Raw genomic sequence first — 23,155 nt, 5'->3', positions numbered from 1 at the left:
TGCACCTAAATGTCTTTTGACTTTCATAACATGTATTAGGGTACTGGAAGCTAAAGCATATAAGGAACGGTTGCTGGAATTGGGTATGTCTAGTTTAATGAAGAGAAAGAGTAGGGATGACATGATAGCAGTGTTCCAATATCTCAGGGGTTGCCACAAGGAAGAGGGAGTCAAGCTATTCTCCAAAGCGCCTGAAGGCAGGACAAGAAGCAACGGATGGAAACTAACCAAAGAGAGAAGCAACCACAACTAAGGAGAAATTTCCTGACAGTTAGAACAATTAATCAGTGGAAAAACTTGCCTCTGGAAGTTGTGAATGCTCCAACACTGGAAGTTTTTAAGAAGAGACTGGACAACCATTTTGTCTGAAATGGTATAGGGTTTCCTGCCTGAGCAGGGGGTTGGACTAGATGACCTCCAAGATCCCTTCCAACATTTCTGTGTGTGTGTGTGTGTGTGTGTGTGTGTGTGTGTGTGTGTGAAGTATTTATCAAGTCTTTTGAATACCTTGCTGGTTAAATCTTCTTTCCTGTTTCAGCCTAACCCAAGGCTATCCGCAGGCTATAGTCACAACTTACGACAGTTCATTATTTGTGTAATTCTTTATTAGCAATTTGAATAATTTATATTATATATATATATATATATATATATATATATATATATATATATATATATATATATATATGTGTGTGTGTGTGTGTGTGTGTGTGTGTGTGTGTGTGTGTGTGTGTGTATTGTAGTTTGCTGAGTATTCTTTTTGAACTGTAATCAATTACTGAATAGTCTGCTCTTTGTGCTCACTAAGATGCTACTTAAATGTATGCTCACTAAGATGCTGCTTAAGTGTACAATTTTTCCTGGAGATTGATATAAATATCAATCTGTTTCCATAAGTTTATTATCCTTGGTCTGGGATGGGGTTGCACTACCCCAGTACAGATCCTGCGTGGGGTCCTCCTGGACTCAAGGCTCCTGTCTAAAGAGCAGCTGGTAGTCATAGCTAGGAGGACCTTTGCTCAGCTTCGTGTTGTATTCCAGTTATGCTCTTCCTGGATAGGTAAGCTCTCCATTCAGTCACTCATGTCCTGGTCATCTCCCAGTTGGACTATTGCAATGCACTCTACATGGGACTACCCTAGAGAAGTATCCAGAACCCTCAGCTGATACAAAATGCAACCATATGGCACCCAAAGAAGGGGCATGTAACATTTCTGCTCTGTGGGGTGCACTGGGGTGCCAGTTTGCTTCAAGGTCGGTGTTGGTTGTGGTTTGGCACATGGCATAGTGCCAGGTTAACAGTCTTTGTCTCATTACATCAACCCATCCCACCTGGTCAGGCAGGGAAGGCATGTTGCATTAAAATTTTTTAATGATGGCATCTAGAAAGAGAGCCTTCTCTGCCATGGCCCCTGCCCGGTGGAATATTCTTACCCCAGAGGTGAGGCAATCCCCCACTTTCTTGGCCTTCCAAACAGGAGTTAAAACACGGTTCTGAGGTCTCACATGGGAGCCCAGAGCTGTGGGACTGGTTGGAAGATGAGCAGTTCAGAAATGTGAAAATTAAATAAAATCATGCCTAACATATATACACTGTCAAAAATCATTACAAAAAGTAATAGTTACAGGTAGAACCTTGACTTATGATTGGCCACTTAGCGACAGTTCAAAGTTCTGACTAAGCTTGAGAAAGGAATTTACAACCCAGATTTGAAATCCCAGTATTATCCTCCTGGGTCACATGACCACAGTTTGGGCTCTCAGCAACCAGCCTGCATTTACAACCATTTACAGTGTCCCCATAGTCAGGTGTCCATGACTTACAGTGGATTTTTTGCCAGAAATTGTCGTCCTGATTTCCAGCAAAAAAATGGCCCCCAGCAAATAATAGATTTGCTTAAGCACTGTGACATTTGCTTTATGACTGTTGTGTTTGTTTAGCAACAAACCACAAAAGTTGTAAAATTGTATAGTCATGTGACCTTTACAACCATCACAACTTGCAACTGAAATCGCAAGCTCAATTACGGTCATAAGTTGAGGACTACCGTAATATTTAATTTGCAAATGTAACTTAGTTTAAATTAAATTTTGGGAAACACATGCACACTTAAAACATTATATAATTTCATGTGTTGATAAACTATTAACTCAGTTATGTTACGAATATTCTCTGAAGTTTGGCACTCTAAAGAGCAAATGTTTCCACTTTTCTATCGTTGGAAGGTTAACAATACTGATTAAGTGATGGTGGAGATGCTTATACAATCCACAATTTCTTTTAATCAGTAGTGTAAAATTATCAAGGAATGGGCAACATTTTTTGTTTTTATTATTGCAAAGTAATTCTGGAGTTCAGATACATTATTCCTACTTTTGTGAGGTAGGTTAGGCTGAAAAAAAGTGACTGACCATTGAGAGGTTTTTAAGCATGGTTTCCCCAACATCTTAATCCTAATGTTATACTGGTTTTCTCCATATTGTATTTCCTGAAACAATCTCAGTTATTCAGGAAAATGGAAAATTGAAGAAGTGGCAGCTAGTAAAGAAATTTGTTTACCTAGAATATTTTTATTCTTAGTTGCTACAACTCAAGCATATCAGTCACACCATCTGTTAGTATACTAACTTGTTGAGCCAGGAAAAAAAGGTTGAGAATATAAGCTGTACATCAAGGGAGGACACCTATCCAGATAATAGTAGGAGGGGATCAGGACTTTCTATTCATTTTTCCAGCAGAGTTGGGGAGACTTTATGCTTCTAAAAATGATGTTAAATTGATATTACAGAGTATTCTATAGTTTCCATACATTTCCTGCATTCCTATCGGTATAGGAATCAGCATCAGTAATTTTGTAGTCATAAATAGAAGGACTTCAGGTGGCCAAGATTTTTTCTCCTAATTGTGCACCAAGTGTCACCCGGCTTCAGAACATTTATAATGGTTTCTTATGGTTTTAACATGCAACATTTTTCTCCCGTCAGAATCCATTACAAAACAAATACTAGATTCTGTGTACGTAAATTGACAGAATGTTAATATACGTAGAGGGCATAATATTGGGTCAAATGCTTATTATTAGCTAGGAAATTTAATAAAATTGAAAGTCTGTAACAAAACATGAAATGTGCGTGACTTTTTGCTGTGCTTGTTACAGCCATCGTTGAATCCAGAAGCTGGAAAACAGCACAGCCAGGGTAAACCAGCTGGAACTCCATCTGGTGTTTGGGGTAGGTACTGAGGCGTTGGCAGAGAGGTGTTTTCTGTAGTTGTAGAAATAGTCTAATCTTGTTCTATTTGGTCTATAGTCTGTTTAAAAACAACCAAGTAAAGTTTCTCTTTTCTGTGTTATATTAGAAATTATACTTTAATAATAAACTGTAAGAGGCTTGCCTATTTTTAGGAATGGTAGAATACTGTGCAGAAACTAGATATGGGTACATCGTCCCATTTTCTCCCAGATTGGCATTAGTATTGATTCATAAACCTCAGACGTTTATGCACACTCAAGAAATGCATAAAGAACCTAAGCACTAGAAGTTGTAGAAAAGTGCTTTTAAGTATCATACTTATTTAGTTGATGTTGGATGATGTAAATTTCATAGGTCCCATAAATGGGGGGATTTAAAGACTTCCATAGCAGAAGATTTGTAGAAAGTCATCTTACTTAAGAAAGGTCCTTAGTGGGCAGTGTAAAGTTTTTCATACTTAATACCTATAATTCCGTCCATTCCAAAAATGAAATTCTTGTGACCTTCATGTGGACGATCATGTATTATCATAATTATCATTATGTATCATTATATGTATTATCATAGAGATGCTGCCCAAAATGTTTACATAAAGGTCATGAGGTACATGGAAGAAGAGAGAGCTACATCGGCATCTTTGAGTAGCTGCATGATCCTTGATTCATTCAGAAGTGACAGTGCCTCAAAAATGTGAACTGACACTCCATTACTATTTTTTTTCCTACATGTTTGTTTCAGACTGGATCGCTGAAACTCTGTTCCATGATCTTCAGAAAACCTATAACAGGGTTTATTTTTAACTACTTTAAAATCAGAATTCATATTAAGAGCAAAAAATTGTTGTATAAGCTTTTTCAGCTAGGTCCTTCAAAATAGTGAAGTGCTTTTTCTAACAGCCGCCATGATCTAATAAAATAGAAATATTCTAAATTAAATGCTTTGATTCTAAACACAGTTGCCTTGAAGCTTTAGAGGGCCATGGATAAAGCAGGTTACCTGGATCCTTTCTAAGTCAGGTTTCAGGAAGGGGTTTGCACCTGAAACGGCATCGATTGCACTTTTGGATGTCTTCTGGAAGGAGCAGGATGGGGATAGCATGTCAATTCTTACTCCCCTTGATCTCTCAGCAACTTTTGATACCATCCACCATGGTATTCTGGACCAATGAGAGGGGTTAGTACTGAGGGCAGAGTGTAATACTAATTTTCCTTCTTCGTCCAGGGTCAGCTCCAGTCATGGTTGATGGGGCGGGGGGAGATATCTGCCTGACAGCCTCTCTTATGTGGGGTACCTCATTAGTCCTGTCTGAAGAGCAAGTGGTACTGTGGGCAGGAGGGCCTTCCACAGCTTTGCATTGCATATTGTGATCCTATCCATATCCAGAGGCAATTCATATGGTCACTTATGCTTTGGTCACATCCTGAGTTGATTATTGCCATGCACTTTACATTTGGCTGCCCATGAAGAACTTTAAGAAACTTCAGTTGGTTCAGAATGCAGCCCAGGCAATTATAGATTTGTTATGCCCACGTTCACATTTGTTCTGCAAACTTCTGGATGCAATTCAAAGTGCTGATTATTACTTAAAAAGCTCCACATGGCATGGAGCCAGGGTATTTGAAAGACCATCTCCTCCAATCATTTCTACCCATCGTATTAAGTTGGGCAGGATTAGTATGTTTAAGCCTTATGCAGGTTTTTGGTACTCGAACAGCACTATGTTCAATTGGGCATAAAAATAAGCTTATAAGATCATAAAAATATTCTTACAGTACTTCTTAAAAAACAGATTTATTTAGATTATTGTTAATTATAGGGTTTCCAAATTCAGCCCTGATAACTTTTGCACTGATTTAACGTGAGCAGGTGCAATTGATGGAGTAGTATGAATTCATTTTTTTGTTGAAATACTAAGCTTCTTCCATGTTGTTTTATTAGAAAATCCTCCTAGTGCCAAGCAACCTACCAAGATGCTGGTCATCAAAAAGGTTTCAAAAGAGGACCCTGCTGCTGCCTTCTCAGCTGCATTCACATCACCAGGACCTCAGCTTTCAAATGGCAACAAGACAACCCCGATTGTCCCGAGTGTCTACAAAAATCTGGTTCCTAAGCCTGCAGCACCCCCATCAAAGGTACACAGAATACTAGTGAAAAGCTATTATACTAGTAATAGGGATGATTGAAATTACGTTATAGTAATATAGTAATACAATATAAATATCTGTGCTATACTAATAGCGCAATCAAGTGCATTCTTTGTATAAAAATAAAATACTAACAGTATAGGAGGATCCATGAGGTCTTCCCGGTCTTTACTATTGGAAGCTTGATTCAACTTTTTTTTATATTTTCGGTTAGCATTGTGTAGATATTTAAAAGAAGATGGCCTTCTTTGAAGTTCTTGGGAGAAATAGGTTATCCAAACCGATTTCAGTTGGAAGTTCACACCAGGGCTCAGTACAGAGACAATATTGGTTACACTTACAAATGATTTTTGGCAGAGCTAGACTGGAGTGGTGCATCAATCCTTGTACTCTTTGATCTCTCAGCCATGATAGTATCAGCAGCCTGGACTAGCTTCTAGAGGCTTGGAATGGGAAGCATGTATTGCAGTGGCATGCCTCTTCCTCTGTGGTTGGTTACAACTAGTGTTGACAGGAAGGGAGAGATTGCACCTGTGGCCCCTCACTTGGGTGCCTTAGGATTCAGCGGTCTCTTGTCTTGCTGTGTAACATCTACATGAAATTGCTGGATGAGAAGTTTAGTATAATCAGCATACTTTACATTTCAACCCCTGATGGTGCACGTCAAATTGTTGAGGTACTGTCCCATTCTCTGAAAACTCTGTCTGGATGGAGAGGAATAGCTTTCAGTTCAATGCCGACAAGATTGAGTGGCTCTGGCTGCCTGGGTCCCCCTGAGTTGGGATACTTTTGCTATTCCACTTGGATGAGGCTGTACTTTGGCATTCAAGGCAGGTGCACAACCTTGAGCTCCTAGACTTAACAGCTACTTCTCAGAGCAGGTGGCAGCTGTGGCCTGGGGGACTTTGGTACAAGTTCATCTTGTGCACCGGTGTGCTCCTTTCTCAGTTAAGAGTCCTTACAGTCACTTGTGCTCTGCTTGCCTCACAATTGGACTTTTGCAATCTGTTCTACATGGGGCTATCCTTAAAAGATCATCTGGAAGCCACGGCTGGTTTAAAATGGAGTGGTATTTATTTATTTTATTTATTTTAATTCCATTTATATCCCGCCCTTCTCCGAAGACTCAGGGCGGCTTACAAGCTTAGCAGTAGCCTTCATTCTATGTATATGCCTGCTTATTAGGGCTTTCATACACCCCCAAGCGGCATTATTACAAAGTCAGCTTAATTGCCCCCAACAATCTGGGTCCTCATTTTACCTACCTCAGGATGGAGGTAGGATGGATGGAAGGCTGAGTCAACCTTGAGCCTGGTATGAGCAATAATTGCCACTACTCACTCTGCTCATGTCACAGAAAAGCTGCATTGGTTACCACTTGGTTTCCTGGTGCAAGTTCATGGTTTTTAAAGCTACTTATGGCATAGGGTCTGATTATCTGAAGGACTGCTTCTCTTCCACTGTTTCTGCCCGCCAAGTACATTCAGGCAGATTCAAAAGGAAGCATCTCTTCAGAGATACGGTTGACAAACTCATTCTCCTCAGGTTCCATAAAGCTCTTAAAACCTGGCTTTGTTCTGAGACCCTGAGGTAAATGCGAGTGGCTGTTTTTAATCCAGGCTGTCCTATTTTGCCTTTTTTCATTGTTTTAAATGGTATTAGATTTTGTAAGAATCTATTGGAGTGAGTGGCCATGACAAATTTAACAAAATTAATAAAACATTTTTCTTCACTTTCATTTTCTAGCATTGTTTTTTTTTTTTACTTTGACGGACAAAATATTTGGGATTGTTTGTTGTTTTTCCAAATCATTTGATATTCTGTTAGCTGTTATTAGGATCTGGAATATAGCTATGTCAGATAAATGTATGACGGGGATTCCAAAAGGGGCATTTTAAATAGGTGGAGATTTTCAGAAGACAATATTTTTACTAAGTCAATATTGATTTTATGGAAATGTATTGCTATTGTTACTGTACATTTCTTCATTATAGCCAAATCAGTGGAAATCTAACCGAAGTGAACATAAACCAAGCTCACTAACCTCCAGCCGTGATTCAGCTTTTACCAGTCCTGTGTCTGTAACCAAACCAGCTGTGTTAACCAGTGGCTCTGTTCTCACCTCTTCCAAAGAGGTAAGCATGTATGATGGATATGAGCATGCTATAAATCAGAAGGTACTTCAAAAATTAACCAATTTTGGTTCGCTCTAGCAAATCATGAATTATAATAGATTTAACAATGCAATTACTCTATTCCCAGAGTCCCTCTAGTACCACCCCTCCTATTGAAATAAACTCCTCTCGCTTGACAAAGCTGATGCGCCGCACCACAGATAAGAAGAGTGAGTTCTTAAAAGCTCTGAAGGATGACAGGAATGGAGAATTGTCAGAGCGCCATGAGAACAACAAACTGGAGGATGTAAGGGTTCCATGTCTTTTTTTTTTTTTTTTTAAAAATAATGATGTCAAGAGTTGTTTTTAAATAATTTTCTAGTATTTCTTGCATGCATATTTAGTAAACTTGGTACTTTCCCCAAATGCTAGCGTATGCATCATGATTCTGGTTTCTGTCATGTATAAAATGTGGTAAATAAAAAATGTGGCAAATATTAATGATAGTTTTGAAGGTAGGATACTATTTATGTTATTTATATTATTATTATATAGATACTATTTTCTTTAAGACTTCGTGCATTTTTTTGCAACAGTGCAGAGTTACTTTCCCATACATTAGTTCAACAGATGGGAATTCTCAATTATTACAGTGATGGTGGACTTTGTTACTATTTTTTATTCTTGATCCTGTGTTATAAACTCATGCAGACCGTTCTCATTTAACTATGATAATTGGGAGTAGTAATTCCACTGCTGAATGATGTGATTGTAAAATGCAATATCATGTACCGTAACCAATTTACGGCAGCAGTTGCAACAGAACTGCTGTCAATAAGGAACTCCCACATGGCTAAGTGCAACAACATGTGATAACAATTTATGACACACACACATGCTCACGCTTCCTCATTGACTTTGCTTGCCGAAGTTGGCAGTGAAGGTTGCAAGTAGTGCTCATTACTGTAGGATACTGCAACTGTCTTAATTGTGAGCCAGTTTCCAAGCCCCCAAATCATGATTACATAATACGAGAGATGCTGCAATGACCACAAGGACTGGTTATAAGTTGTCTTGTTCAGCATCGTTGTAACAGTTGGTAGATAAGCAATGGGATATAGGATGAAGAGATAAATGTTTGTAACTTTAGACAGAGTGAAGTGTTACTAAATTGGTTTTATACTTATGATGAAGGTTGGAAGTCACCTTTTTTATTATGTTTCTCTTTTTTCTTATACTTTTTACTCCGATATTTTAACTTTAGTTTGTATTAGATTTTATTATTATAATCACAAGTCTTAATAAAAATATATTATAAATTAAACTGTAGAACTACAGTAGCTATTAGCATTTTTTGATAGTTGTTTCTAAGCGTTAGTTTGAGATTCTTAGCCTCATCATAAAGCCTATACCTCAACATGTAATTTAGAAAACTTTCTGAAATAAATTGATTTGTGCTATTACACAACTATGATTTTGATGTGTCTTTTGTTCCTAACTAGGTGGATGGTGGCAGTACAGCAGAACCAAAGGAAAACTGGGAGGAGAACTGCCATCAGAATGGGCTTTCTTTGCCTTTGGAAGAGGGAGAGAATCTTTCTCACTCTTTAGAAGCAGAACACAGGTGAGAAAAAAGGCAATTGGTCTGGAAAATATTAACCCACCATAAATGTATAGAAATCAATAGAGGTTTAACCAGCTCTAGAAGAAGAACCTGTGGTTTTTTGACATAGCCCCATCACTCCATGTCATCCAGTACAATACAGTAAAAGTTTTTGGCTTCTTGTAATGAACATTCTTCTCTTCTGTTATCCACATGATACCCTGTGATTGATACGCTCTGATGAAAGCATTGCCTTTTTGCCATTTCTTTTTGAAATGTTTCACAGGAGAGGGAAAGGAATGCCCCTCCTTATTGATAAGGCAAGAATAATTCCATGGAAACAGTCTTTAATGTCCTAATCATATATTCCTCAGTCTTGAAACCTGCATGAGGTTTGAATTGAGGCACAAGTCAATCTGGCTAAAGAGCTGCTTCATCAGACACAGCAGAAGGATGACATCTGCTTCTACACAGTCCGTCTTAGCAAACTAGAATGGGGTGAAAGTAGATTTATCTTTTTCTGCTTACTGTCAAAGAACCAAAACAATAAAGACTTTGTTTAAAAACTGTCTTCTTATTTCTTCAATCCTGTCAAGTGTTAAAACAAGTGTACAATATAGCATAAAACGATTATTCAAGTATGTAATTTTAAGTTATATGAGAACCATAGTTTTACTGTAGTTAAAGAGGACACAAACAGGATTTTTAAAAAAACTTTACCACCTTAATGCAGGATTTCTCAAATTTTGTAGTTCTGCTCTTTCCAAAATAGTTGATGAATTTCTGTGACATCACCTCACCATGAATAGAACAAATTATTTCAATAACGACATAAGCAACAAATAAATTTTAATAGTTAAATCACAGGGTCCTCAGACTATGGTCTTGCAGTTGTCCAGGTGAGCTTGCAGACAAAATGAGGAACAAAGCCCAAAATAAGTTTTGACAGTGCTCCCACTGTCTATGCAAGGCTGATCAATATAAAAATAGTGATTCCCCCCTTATATCTGTTTATAATCTCCAAAGAGCAATATTGTAAAATAGCTGGATTTTCTTGTGCTTTAAAAGGAATAAAATCACTTTTCCTCCTTGAGGACCACTCGGAGGCTCCAACTGGTACAGAATGCAGCCGTGAGAGTTGTGTTGGGAGTCTCCCGATACTTCCATGTTACACCTCTGCTCCGTGAGCTGCATTGGTTACCAGTTGTCTTCCGGGTGAGATTCAAGGTACTGGTAATGGTGTTTAAGGCCCTACAAGGCATGGGTCCGGAGTACCTTAGGGAGCACCTGCTGCCGGCATCAACTTCCCTCCGCCCTGTGCGCTCCCACAGAGAGGGCCTCCTCAGGGTGCCACCGATCAGAGAATGTCGATTGGTGGCCCCCAGGGGGAGGTCCTTCTCTGTGGGCGCCCCGGAGCTATGGAATCGGTTGCCGGTTGAGCTCCAGATGGTGCCCGACCTTCGCTCCTTCCGTCGCGATCTGAAGACACTCTTATTTGAACAAGCCGGCCTGGCCTGATGGGGGATGGGTTGGGTTTTTATTGTCATTTTTAATATATGTATTTACTGTTTTTAGTTGGGCATATGTTTAATTTTTTTTTAACTTTTGTATTTTTGTATTTTTTATATATCTGCCCTGTTCACCGCCCTGAGTCCTTCGGGAGAAGGGCGGTATATATAAAAAATTAAATATCAAATATCAAAAATATCAAAATAATGACAATCATTAATCCAGTCCCTTTTCTATTTATTCTTTACCTTTTCCATGCTAGATTACTGAAAGCAATGGGATGGCAGGAATATCCTGAAAACGATGAGAATTGCCTTCCCCTCACAGAGGATGAGCTCAAAGAGTTCCAAATAAAATCAGAGCAGGTATGTTCAACTGCTTACTCGTTTTAGCATCATTTTAGCATCATTTTAGTTTTTATAACTCAAGTGTTGAAACCTCTGAGAACATTGACTACAGCAAACTGTGAGGTCAAAATTAAATAATTTTGTTTTGGTGCATCTGAGAACAATAGATTTTTAGTTTATTATGAATGAAAAGGAGAAACAAGTATGAAAATGTTCTTTCCTTTGTCTCTAGCTAAGAAGAAATGGCTTTCGGAAGAGTGAATTTCTTCGAGGCCAAGGCAGCAGTCAACTATTCTCCCACTGGAGAAGCACTTTTAAGACAGAGTTTGAAGAGTCAGATACAGAAACAAGTAGCAGTGAAACTTCTGACGACGATGCCTGAAGATGGGCACCAAAAAATCCATAATATAAAACCAACCCAGCAAACTCAGTTTGTAGTTCAGCACATAAATGTTTGGGGTTCGAATGAAGCAGAGTTTATTCTATCTCAAGTCTGTTCAGTTTTTTATTGTTGAAAACTTCATGCACAAGGGAAAGAATTGTATCCCAAAGAAGAAAGCTATTGGCTTACTACTTTTTGATTTTGCCCTTCTGTGCTTCAAGGAGAACAATCCATTCCGCCTTCTGGAGCAAGGCATGGGTTCAGTCTCATCAGGAGCAGGATGCAAAAGACTTAGGTTGGGCAACCACAAGCTTCTCATACTGCCGTCCACATTGCAAAATGTCGTGCGGCAATAATGTGCTAAAACAATCATTGTCAATGACAAAATGGCTACGGAAGTTCTAATTGTGTTAAATTAATGCTAATAACATGGAACTTTTTTATTTTTTGGCGGCTCGGGGAGCTTCATCACTTAACCAGGCGTGTTTGGTTTTTCTTTTTTTGGGGGGGGGGTACAGCTGTAAAATATTTGGATATAGGAATTGTTTGTGTTCTTGCAACCTTGATATTCAGGGTGGATTGTTAAAATATAAAATTTTTGTGGGATTTCAAAGATTAAGATTATTTTGATAACATTATTTACAGATTTTAAAAAGTGACTATCACATTGAGTCTGTATGAGGGGGAAAACTACTGCATCAAAAGATAACTAACTTGGAATAAATATTTTGCATCAGTTTGCCAATTCTGAGTCTGTCATTTCTCAAGTTATTAGTTTAGATTTCTTAAATAAGATCTTGTATTTCAATCTTCAGATAGCAGTAATTTTTCAAAGCAGAAATCTAATTTGCTTTTCTTGATGAATAAATGAATCACTCTAGTCCTATAATGTAAGTTTATATTTAAAAAGGATATCTATAAAACAATATGAATTTCTCATCGGTAATGAAAAAGTTCACATTAAGTATATAACAAAACTGATATATTGGGCAGTGATTATCCTTGTATAAATCTAATGTTTAATTTCTGATACAGTACACAAGGAGCATGGACGGATAGTAATGCATGTATTGCTTTTGTCAAGATTCACTAACTTGTAATATTTTAAGTTTTAGCATTTGGACATTTAAAAAATTGGTTTTCTATCAAGTGTAGAAGTATGACTTTCGGGGCAAGTTTGTATACTTCTCTTTGGAATAATATGGAAGCCATTGCTTTTGCCTTCTCCCAGGATGTTTTTTTTCCAACTTTTTAATATAGGCTATAGTCCTGGAATTTCCTGGTAATTTTCTATCCAAATACTACCCAGGTGTATCCCTTAGTTTTGAAGATCATTCAAGGTTGGTTATAATTAAATTCCCACAGATGAGATGTTTATGAGCACATCCATACTTCAATCTGCCAAATCTCCCAGACTGTACTGGCATATAGCCGTAAAGTGCAGCATAACGTTATACAATGGCTGGCATCCAAAGCACTACATTCCTAATGGTCAAGGAACAAGACACTTACTAGAGCCCACTGATTGTTTTAGAACACCAAAGTGGTTTTTGCTAAAAAAAAATAATAATAATTTGCCAAGCTAGCAATCATTAGGATTAAAGGAAGACAAACAACCTACAAAGTATTTAATTTGTAGAGTCAGTCTGACTACTGAACATAATAGAAACCAATAAACCTCAACTTCATGCAGCACTCTCCTTGCCAGCTAGGCAAAAAGCATCTTGTGTGATGCAAGTATTTCAAAATGCATGTTAAAATTATAATGGGGTACGGGGTTTGGAAAGAATACATTCTTCTGTAATTGTATTTGGATTAGTTTTTTTTTAATGTTGACAGTGCTGCATTAGTAAACAGTTCTGTATCCTAAGATCATAATAAAAGTATATTCATGTATTCTTTCAATTTTTAAAATTTTTAATTTTTAAAATTTTAAAATTCCTTTTAAGAGATGCAGTGGCTCAGTGGGTTAGGACGCTGAGCTTGTCGATCAGATGGTCAGCAGTTTGACAGGTCAAATCCTGAGTACTGCATAACAGAGTGAGCGCCTGTTGCTCGTCCCAGCTTTTGCCAACCTAGCAGTTTGAAAGCACGTAAAAATGCAAGTAGAAAAATAGGGACCACTACGGTGGGAAGGTAACAGCATTCCATGCACCTTTGGCGTCTAGTCATGCCACCCACATGACCACGGAGTCTTCCTCGGACAAGCACTGGCTCTTCGGCTTTGAAACAGAGATGAGCACCGGCCCCTAGAGTTGGAAACAACTAGCACGCATGTGCAGGGGAACCTTTACTTTTACCTTAATTCTTTCAAGTGTCCATGGACTATGTCACAAAGATTGCATAGTAAGCACTACACACAAAAGCTCCTAAAGCAATTAGTCATATGCCTCCAAACATTCCTGTAGTTGAATCCTTAAGTGGGATGCACAAACTTCTTCCATGACAAAAAACACATAGAATACAACTTTAGAATCTTTCTGAGGAATTTATTCCAGCAGAATATCAAAATGCCTTTGGATGACCTTACTTGCAGTGCTTGAATCTAGAACAGCACGAAATGGCAAAAGACATTACAGTGGAGAATAATCCTGTTTTAATATTTGAAAGTACATGCCCATGTGAGACAAAAAGTCATTCATGACTAGGAATATTTTAAATGATCAGAAACATTTTAAAAGGTTTTCTACAGCAACTGTAAACAAAAATGATCTGACTATTTCACCTTTTACAAACAATAATAAAACTGCTTTCTTTTTTAAGTTAAAAGTGTGCTAAGTGGATGAAGTACTATCACTGTCTATAAACTGGCTCTTCATTTTGGAATACTGAGATGAAAATTACCAGGGATTGTAATTAGTAAGATCCTTTCTTTGTATCCTGGACATGGTAAAAAGCAATGCTTATAATTGGTTTAGCACGTGAGAAATAAATTATACAGTGTGTGTGTATATTTATTAATTAATTAATTAATTAATTAATTAATGGGATTTATATCCCGCCCTATCTCCCGAGGGACTCAGGGCGGCTAACAACATCAAAACTTAAAGGTCTCTGTACAGTAAATTAAAAAATAAAATTTGAAATAAAATAAAGAATAAAGTTAGAATTGTAAATATAATTAAAATCCCTGTCAGTCTAGGTCAGCCAGGTGGAAAAGGAGTGTTTTGAGGCCGCCACGAAAGGACTGGAGATCTTGGGCCATCCGAAGCTCAGGGGGGAGCTGGTTCCACAGGGCTGGCGCTCCCACAGAGAAGGCTCTTCCCCTGGGGGTCGCAAGCCGACATTGTCTAGCCGACGGTACCCTGAGGAGGCCTTCTCTGTGTGAGCGTACTGGGCGACGGGAATTCGTTCCCGGCAGCAGATGGTCCTGCAAGTATCCTGGGCCTAAGCCATGTAGGGCTTTAAAGGTAAGAACCAGCACCTTAAATCTCACCCGGAGGGCAATCGGTAGCCAATGCAGCTCACGCAGGAGGGGTGTAATATGGGAGTATTGGGGTGCTCCCATCACTACCCGTGCAGCTGCACTCTGCACCAGTTGAAGCCTCCTTCAATATACACAATTTATTTCTTGTGCTAAACCAATCAGTGTATATGTGTTAGTATTTCTGGTAACTAGGCATCAGCAAAAGTCTAACAATTATATTCCTAGTTAAGTAAATAGTTGAAAATTTTTAGAAATTTATACACTTTAGAGGAATATTGGCATCTCGGACTAAAGCGTGCATCATGATACCATAAACGTATCAGCTCAGCTAGACCAAAATCCATTCTGTATGCAGTAATATGAGAGGCTCCAGTCGTGAGATCTAAGAGAAATTTCCATGAATTCAGTCGTGACAAATGATGAAAAAGAACCGGTTCTAAAGAATTGCTGTTCGAATATTCTGCTGGAAAAATGACCCAGCTTCACAATACAGTCCACAGCACCTGGTATCTCCTACTTAAATTTTATCCAGGTTTAGTCCTAAGCTTTTTCACTATTGGACAAAGGCATCTAACCACTTGCACTCGCTAGGACTTATGCCCTAGTGATGGCTTGTTTATTAATATTTATAAAAGGTCATTTTAAATTAAGGGGCTATTTCAGAGCCGAGATAGATCTTCCACTAATGTTGTGAAATAGCAGAAGAAAACGGACCAATTTCACTCCCAAGACCAGAGCTCAGCTGCAAAAATCCTGCGGACTACACTTTAATCTACTTGATGGCGAAGAATTGAATCCGTTTATTTTATTTATTTATTTTAATTTTAATTTCATTTATATCCCGCCCTTCTCCGAAGACTCAGGGCGGCTTACAAGCTTAGCAGTAGCCTTCATCGCCCGAAGACTGACGGTCCAGGTGTAACGGGTTTAACGCAATAAACTACACTCGTTATATTAGTTTACTTTTACAACCATCTCTATAGGCTTCGTTGCATATTGTTTGCAACTGTTTAACGTCTCTCTTTAAGCACTGCACCTTGTGCCTTAACACCGCGTAGAAAACAGACGGATCAGTTACTGGAAACCTCCCGATCCGAGAAGCAAGTGCCGCACGTTCCTCTCAAAAACAATCCCTGCCAACTAACAAGCCTCACAATCGTAAAAAAAAAAAAACTTGCAGCCCGTCCCCTTATTGAGCAATTATCGGAAAAACAAGCCGAGTACACCGAATTCGCTTCTTTTCACACAAAACATACAGGAACCGTCCCCCGCCCGGTCCAGCTAATAAACGTCCTAGAACAGGGCTAGGCAACCTCGGCTCTTTGATGACTCGCGGACTTCAACTCCCAGAATTCCTGAGCCAGCTGGCTCAGGAATTCTGGGAGTTGAAGTCCGCGAGTCATCAAAGAGCCGAGGTTGCCTAGCCCTGTCCTAGAACCACCCGCTTCTTCCTATTTTTTTTAAAAATGTCCCACTTTAATGACGCAACGGCGCGCGGTCAGTTTGAGCCGAGAGCCTTTTGCCGCGAGATTTCCCGTGGAACAAACCGCCCCGACATGCTTTGCGTCTTTCTTTTTCGCAGTCGGCGCCTGGCAGCAGGATGGGTGAGTTGCCGGACGGAGAGGGAGGGGGGCGGTTACATCCGCCGCCATCCGCCCCCGCTAGGCCTCCTGGCCGAGCTCCCGGTCTGGTAAACCGAGAGAAAGACGTTCAGCCCCGTGAAATGGCGTGTGATATTCGGGTTCGGTTTTGTGGAGCGACGGCGATTCGGCCGGCCCGCCTTGGCTCCCGGTCGGCCTTGGCTGTGCGTTGCCTCGTCTTCACGAGCGAGGGGCCTTCCTGGGAGCAAAAGCCTTTTCTCGCCCAAAGGCCCACCCCCCTTTTTTTTTTATTGGTCCCTTTGCCCGTCGTTGCAATGATGAAACTTCTTCCACTGCTGCATTAGGGCCGAGTAGGCCATGCGGAAACTTTACCTTGGAGAACTGAGCGACCCTGGGCATCGGGAAATACTCCTCCAAGCCCTAAACCAGGGGTCTTCAAACTTGGCCCTTTGATGACTCGTGGACTTCGACTCCCAGAATTCCTCAGCCAGGCAGGCTGGCTGAGGAATTCTGGGAATTTATTTATTTATTTAATTAATTACATTTATATACCGCCCTTTCCCGAAGGTCTCAGGGCGGTGGTTTACAGGGTGCTTAAAAAAACCAAGATGCAAAAGTTAAAAGCAAATTTTAAAAAAAAATTATTTATTTGTCCCTGCGTGAATAAAACTCCAGTTAAAATAAAATAAGTTGAAGTCCACGAGTCATAAAAAAAAAAGCCAGGTTTGAAGATCCCTGCCGTAGACGGGACAAGTTTAGCGACCGTACTTAATGCATGTCTTTCGTTTGATTTTATTTTCCCCCCCCCCCTCTTTTTACGCAGGTATCTCCAGGGATAATTGGCACAAACGCCGCAAGACCGGGGGAAAGCGGAAGCCCTACCATAAGAAAAGAAAGTATGAGTTGGGACGACCTCCTGCCAATACCAAAGTACGTGCGATTCATTGTTTTAGGGGCAGGGGTAGGCAACCTTTGGCTCTTTTATGACTCGTGGACTTCAACTCCCAGAATTCCTGAGCCAGCCAGGCTGGCTCAGGAATTCTGGGAGTTGAAGTCCACGAGTCATAAAAGAGCCAAGGTTGCCTACCCCTGCTTTAAAGGGGAGAATGTTTGGGAAGAGTTCAGACTGCTCTCCGTAGGAGTAAAGTGTTTAAGGGGGTGTATGTTATGTATAAAAGGGACGCGGTGGCTCAGTGGGTTAGGACGCTGAGCTTGTCGATCAGAAGGTCGGCAGTTTGGCGGGTCGAATCCCAAGTGCCGCGTAGCAGAGTGAGCGCCTGCTACTCGTCCCAGCTTCTGCCAACCTAGCAGTTCGAAAGCACGTAAAAATGCAAGTAGAAAAATAGGGACCACTACGGTGGGAAGGTAACAGCGTTCCGTGCGCCTTTGGCGTCTAGTCATGCCGGCCACATGACCACGGAGACGTCCTCGGACAAGCGCTGGCTCTTCGGCTTTGAAACGGAGATGAGCACCGGCCCCTAGAGTCTGAAACGACTAGCATGCATGTGCGGGGGAACCTTTACCTTTACATGTTACCTGAATAATCTGAATTGTTGTAGGCCAACTGGGAAACTCCCTCTCCAGGCAGAAGGAACAAGTGGAAGCTTTAATTCAAATGCGCTTTGCTCTCGACTTAATCCAAAATCCTGTATTTATAGCAGATCATCAGAAGTGTGTTAATTCCGAAATAACGTCCAGGTAAAGCAGGGAACCTTCAAACTTGGCCCTTTTTATGACTTGTGGACTTCAACTCCCAGAATTCCTCAGCCAGCAAATTGGAAGTCCACAAGTCATAAAAGGGCCAAGTTTGAAGACCCCTGAGGTAAAGGATAAATGTTTTATATGATATGTTTGTAACACAACTGTTTCTGATAAAATAATAGTATGGGTTATGCACACGTGTGTTTTTAAGAACTGTTATAGTTAGTGTGCCCCTAAATTTAATGGCAATACCATTTAATGTGTAGTTAGGAATGATTGATGTTTGTTTTATGTGTAAAGCAGATATAAGCAGATATATGCTTAATCAGGGCACCGTATCTCTAATTTGAAATTCCTGTGATCCTTGAAAGATTTGAGGTAAACTCCAATCCAGCGTTACTTTGGTCATGCTGAGATAATTGCATAGTGCTTTCGTTTGGAAATACTGATGTGGAGGCAACTGGAGTGATGAGAAGTACACCTTAGGTGGGTGTGTAGACTGTTCTGGTCTTCTTCACAGTCACCAATGCTAGGGGTTGTCATAGTTACACTGACCATGTTGCTGTGTAGGATGGGCATTTGAGGCAAGGTTTTAGTAGTCCATGAATTGCTGCACCTGAACAAACTTGTGGTACTTTGTTACAGATTGGCCCCAGAAGAATACATACAGTAAGAGTTCGTGGTGGCAATAAAAAATACCGTGCTCTCCGTTTGGATGTTGGAAACTTCTCTTGGGGATCTGAATGTAAGTGTGAAGTAGATGTTTTCTAGAGTATTAGGTGGGGGTGGGGGTTAGTAACCAAAAAGCACAAATAAAAAAACTGTGATGATAACTTTGACCTTTAGAGAGCTTTGGTGAATTCCTAGCTCTCAGTGATAAGAGAGTCATAGTTACCCTGAGTATGTGTGCATTGTTGCTATAGGAATGTTAAAGGGGAGACAAATTGTTTATATAAGGTTGGTTCAAGACTGGCAAAAACTGAGGGGTTGAGATAGACTTTAAACAAGCGGTTAGCATGGTTTTAAAGGCTGCTGTTTAGTGATGAAGAGAGTGTTGTAGATGGTACAAGTATAACAACAACCATTACGATAAATCTGAACATTTGTTTGCATGTTTAGTTTGCTGCCTCACTAGTATTTTGGGGGAGGGAAGGGTTGCAGGCTTGCTTAAGAGCATAGCTTTGTACCTACTCAGGTGTACCTAATTGGTCAGTTCATATATTTGGTGAGGTTAATACTCCACTGCAGATTCCGTATTTACTTTATTTCATATTTGTTACGGAACTTGGTTTATGAGGACTTTGTTGGGGCTGCTGAAAGAGATGTAATATAAGATGAAAGAGACTCTTTGTATTTTCTAATTAAGAGTGCTGATTATGATGTTTTGCAGAGATATAAAGCTTGGCCCCTTTTGCATCATCATCAGTGATGTTGCACATATGTGTAAAGGAGGCAAGCTTCTGTTGCAGGGTCTTCATGCTGTTTGCAAATATCTTCATATTTTCCAGTCATTTTAGTTTGCAGAGTCGCATATACTTTGCAGTTTGTAAATTCTCTTTATTCTTTAAATTCTGCTCTTTATTCTTTTAAATGGGGTGGGTTTGGAAACGGAAGCAGTCCCCACACAGTGTGAAAGCCTATTTTTATCTGTCCATGAGATTCTTATACCATTCAGTTATTTATTTATTTTTTTACTCTTGAAAAATAAATTCCTTTTGTTACAGGCTGTACCCGCAAAACCAGAATAATTGATGTAGTGTACAATGCATCCAATAATGAGTTGGTGCGCACAAAGACCCTAGTCAAAAACTGCATTGTCCTCATTGACAGCACACCATATCGACACTGGTATGAGGCCCACTACGCCTTGCCCCTTGGGCGCAAGAAGGGCGCCAAGCTGGTAGGTAACAATACTCAGAGGTTTAAAAATATTTTTGTCTTCTTATGATGATACTGTTAACCAGTTCTGCTGCTGAAGGAGAGTGATGGCATATCTACTGATCTGAAGAAGACATGAGACCCAAGCTGTGTAGAATCCCTTTCCTATTTAGAGCATCTTAGCGCTGAAGCACGGAAGCAAATGTTTTGAATAAAAAAGATTCTATAAATTACTGTTTGTGGGTTCCAGATTGGAAAATGCTTACAGTCTGTTATACCATCAGTGCTTAGATCTCAATTTATTTGGAAATTGTTTTAAATTAGCAAAGATTTCAGCATGCCGGTCACACTGTGTAGATTGTGTTAGGAGTATGCACAAACCCAAACAAAATAAGTTTGCTTCAGGAATTCTGCCAAACCGTTCTGGGTAGGCTGCAGTTTGGCAAAACCCAAAGCATTTTGATTGCCCTGGGTATTGGCTGAAACAAAATCTGGAGACGTTTGATGGGGTGAGTAAGAAGACCTGTGTACCTCATATCTATACCTCTTCTTTTAGGACAGGGGTGTCAAACTCAATTTCATTGAGGGCCGCATCAGCATTGCGGTTGCCCTCAGGGGGCCGGGTGGGTATGGCCAGGGTGGGCGTGGCCTGCTGGGTGGGTGTGGCTAGAGTGCGTATGGCCTACTGGGTGGGCGTGGCCAACTCTAGATCGTTTGCATCAAGGGTGCCTATGGGGGCCTGGGCAGGAGTGGGACAGATCTGAGAGTCTCTGGCAGAAGGAGGGTCTCAGGGCCAAGGCAGTGGGGGCCGTTCCCTCACTGTTTCCAGGATGGCTTCGCGGGCCACATGAAACCACTTCGCGGGCCGGATCCGGGCCCCAGGCCTTGTGTTTGACATGTCTGTTTTAGGTGGCCTACGTGTGTGCATTATTTGTAAATTCTTAGCACCTTCCCTTGACTGCCACTATCTGTGTTTATTCAGACACTTCACATCTAATTGGCGCTCTCGTATTTCCAATTCTTTCCTGACTACAAGGAAGTGGGCATTGATAGCTGCAAGTGGAGAAAAAAAATGGGGCTTGAAAAATGGGGGGAGGTAGGCTGGTTGAATAAACCACTGTTCAAGTTGTGGAAAATTGGCAGTGACCAAAGCTAATCTGACTTTGTAGTATATCCAACCAGACAGGGTGGCCTCTTCCACCTCAGTCGTCTTTTCTCTTCCACTTACGCACATGACACATTTTTGGTCTAGGCATAGAACAAGTTGGGTTTTTTATGTGCAAAAGAGTTTATGCACAGAATGCTTTGTTCAATGCTAGTTTTTAATTTTGCAAACCCCCCCCCCAAATGTGCTGAATGTTCCAGGTGTTTGTGGAGTCATGGGAAGTAACAGCCACTTTCGCTTTCGTTCCAGACTCCTGAGGAGGAAGAGATTCTAAACAAAAAACGTTCAAAGAAAATTCAGAAGAAGTATGATGAGCGGAAAAAGAATGCCAAGATCAGTAGCCTCCTGGAGGAGCAGTTCCAACAAGGAAAGCTGCTTGGTAAGGTGTAAAAAACAAGACAGCTGAGCTTGCTAGGCACAGCAGAAGATTTACACAGATGTACAATTTCGATAAATTACGTGACGGTGGCAGTCTATTCTCAGAGTTGACAAAAAATCTGTAGCTTCTTTAGGGCAGGATTTACTTGTTTCAACTCTTGGAATAATACTTAGCTTGACAATTGTTAGAGCTATTTTCTAGTTGTTGCTACTTTATACAAGTTAGAACCAGGAAGCCAAGTGTCAGGTGATCACCATGTTATCCTACATGATTGACCATGGATTTGAAGTTGACCTTTTGATGAAAACTTTGTCCAGTTCTGCTACTGAATGTGAGTGGTGACATTTCAAGTTCTGAAGGTAACTTCATCTGTGGGAAGGCCTGTTAAATTTTTAAAGGCCTACCTACACTTAGTGAGAAGATGACCATAGTTGTGTTGATATGAAGTTAATAGCAAGAAGGGTTTTGCATTTAAAGAAGCATATTCGCTGGTCTTAACTGACACTTTTTCCTTTAATTTTGTCCTTTCCTTTTTCAGCTTGCATTGCCTCCAGACCTGGACAGTGTGGCCGAGCAGATGGCTACATTCTGGAAGGCAAGGAGCTAGAATTCTATCTGAGGAAGATCAAAGCCAGAAAAGGCAAATGAACCCATTTATTGTATCTTAACAGGGTTAATAAATATCTCAAGAGTCTTGTTATAAATGAGTGATGTGGTTATTTATGAGCATTGGGACAAAGTATATTGGTGGTCAGCGCTGGAGTGGAATTTATACGAATATTGAGGACTGTAGACCTCATCTTGGGAAAGAAAGTTTGGGCTTGCTTCACTCTGGCGCCAATGTATTTCAAGCTGTGACTTAACTGCAGCCCCAAGAAAAACAATACTCACTGATACTCTCTCTTACTGATCCTTTCAAAAGCTACTTCGTTTTCTAAACTTGCTACATTTTTATTTGGGAGAAGACCTGTTGCTGCCATTCCCCAGTAGAAAATGGAGGCACGATGGGGTAGATTTTTAGAAATGCTTAAACTTTATGTGAAATTAAACTATACAGCTGCTGAAGTACAGGTGAAACTCGAAAAATTAGAATATCGTGCAAAAGTTCATTTATTTCAGTAATGCAACTTAAAAGGGGAAACTAATATATGAGATAAGACTCATTACATGCAAAGCAAGATAGTTCAAGCCGTGATTTGTCATAATTGTGATGATTATGGCTTACAGCTCATGAAAACCCCAAATCCACAATCTCAGTAAATTAGAATATTGTGAAAAGGTGCAATATTCTAGGCTCAAAGTGTCCCACTCTAATCAGCTAATTAAGCCATAACACCTGCAAAGGGTTCCTGAGCCTTTAAATGGTCTCTCAGTCTGGTTCAGTAGGAATCACAATCATGGGGAAGACTGCTGAACTGACAGTTGTGCAGAAAACCATCATTGACACCCTCCATAAGGAGGGAAAGCCTCAAAAGGTAATTGCAGAAGAAGTTGGATGTTCCCAAACTGCTGTATCAAAGCACATTAATAGAAAGTTATGTGGAAGGGAAAAGTGTGGAAGAAAAAGGTGCACAAGCAGCAGGGATGACCGCAGCCTGGAGAGGATTTTCAGGAAAAGGTCATTCAAAAGTGTTGGGGACTTTCACAAGGAGT

General features: G+C 40.2%; 2 protein-coding genes across 3 annotated transcripts in view; both read left to right on the top strand.

Moving 5' to 3' along the window:
- The window catches only part of GPBP1L1 (GC-rich promoter binding protein 1 like 1), a 36,048-nt gene extending 23,952 nt beyond the window's left edge, over positions 1-12,096 (top strand). Inside the window, exons 6-12 of the mRNA XM_083359019.1 lie at positions 3,159-3,231; positions 5,191-5,384; positions 7,391-7,531; positions 7,659-7,817; positions 9,013-9,134; positions 10,885-10,987; positions 11,202-12,096. Of these exons, the coding sequence (XP_083215145.1) occupies positions 3,159-3,231; positions 5,191-5,384; positions 7,391-7,531; positions 7,659-7,817; positions 9,013-9,134; positions 10,885-10,987; positions 11,202-11,351 (942 nt within the window). The 3' untranslated portion in view covers positions 11,352-12,096. The remainder of the gene's footprint in view (positions 1-3,158; positions 3,232-5,190; positions 5,385-7,390; positions 7,532-7,658; positions 7,818-9,012; positions 9,135-10,884; positions 10,988-11,201) is intronic.
- Positions 11,630-22,206, top strand: RPS8 (ribosomal protein S8). Of its 2 annotated transcripts, none has more exons than XM_083359020.1 (6): positions 11,630-11,634; positions 17,202-17,309; positions 18,726-18,825; positions 19,805-19,980; positions 21,373-21,502; positions 22,041-22,206. In XM_083359020.1, the coding sequence occupies exons 1-6, from the start codon at positions 11,632-11,634 to the stop codon at positions 22,148-22,150; spliced, it is 627 nt and encodes a 208-aa protein (XP_083215146.1). In that variant the 5' UTR covers positions 11,630-11,631; the 3' UTR covers positions 22,151-22,206. The 2 variants fall into 2 exon arrangements, with proteins under 2 accessions (XP_083215146.1, XP_083215147.1); XM_083359021.1 differs by lacking the exon at positions 11,630-11,634 and adding an exon at positions 16,341-16,382 and having other exon boundaries at positions 17,203-17,309.
- The last annotated feature ends 949 nt before the right edge of the window (positions 22,207-23,155 follow it).

Source organism: Vipera ursinii, assembly GCF_947247035.1.
Source record: "Vipera ursinii genome assembly, chromosome: 3".
Taxonomy (NCBI): Eukaryota; Metazoa; Chordata; class Lepidosauria; order Squamata; family Viperidae; genus Vipera; species Vipera ursinii.
This window is presented reverse-complemented; position numbering and strand designations above follow the sequence as displayed.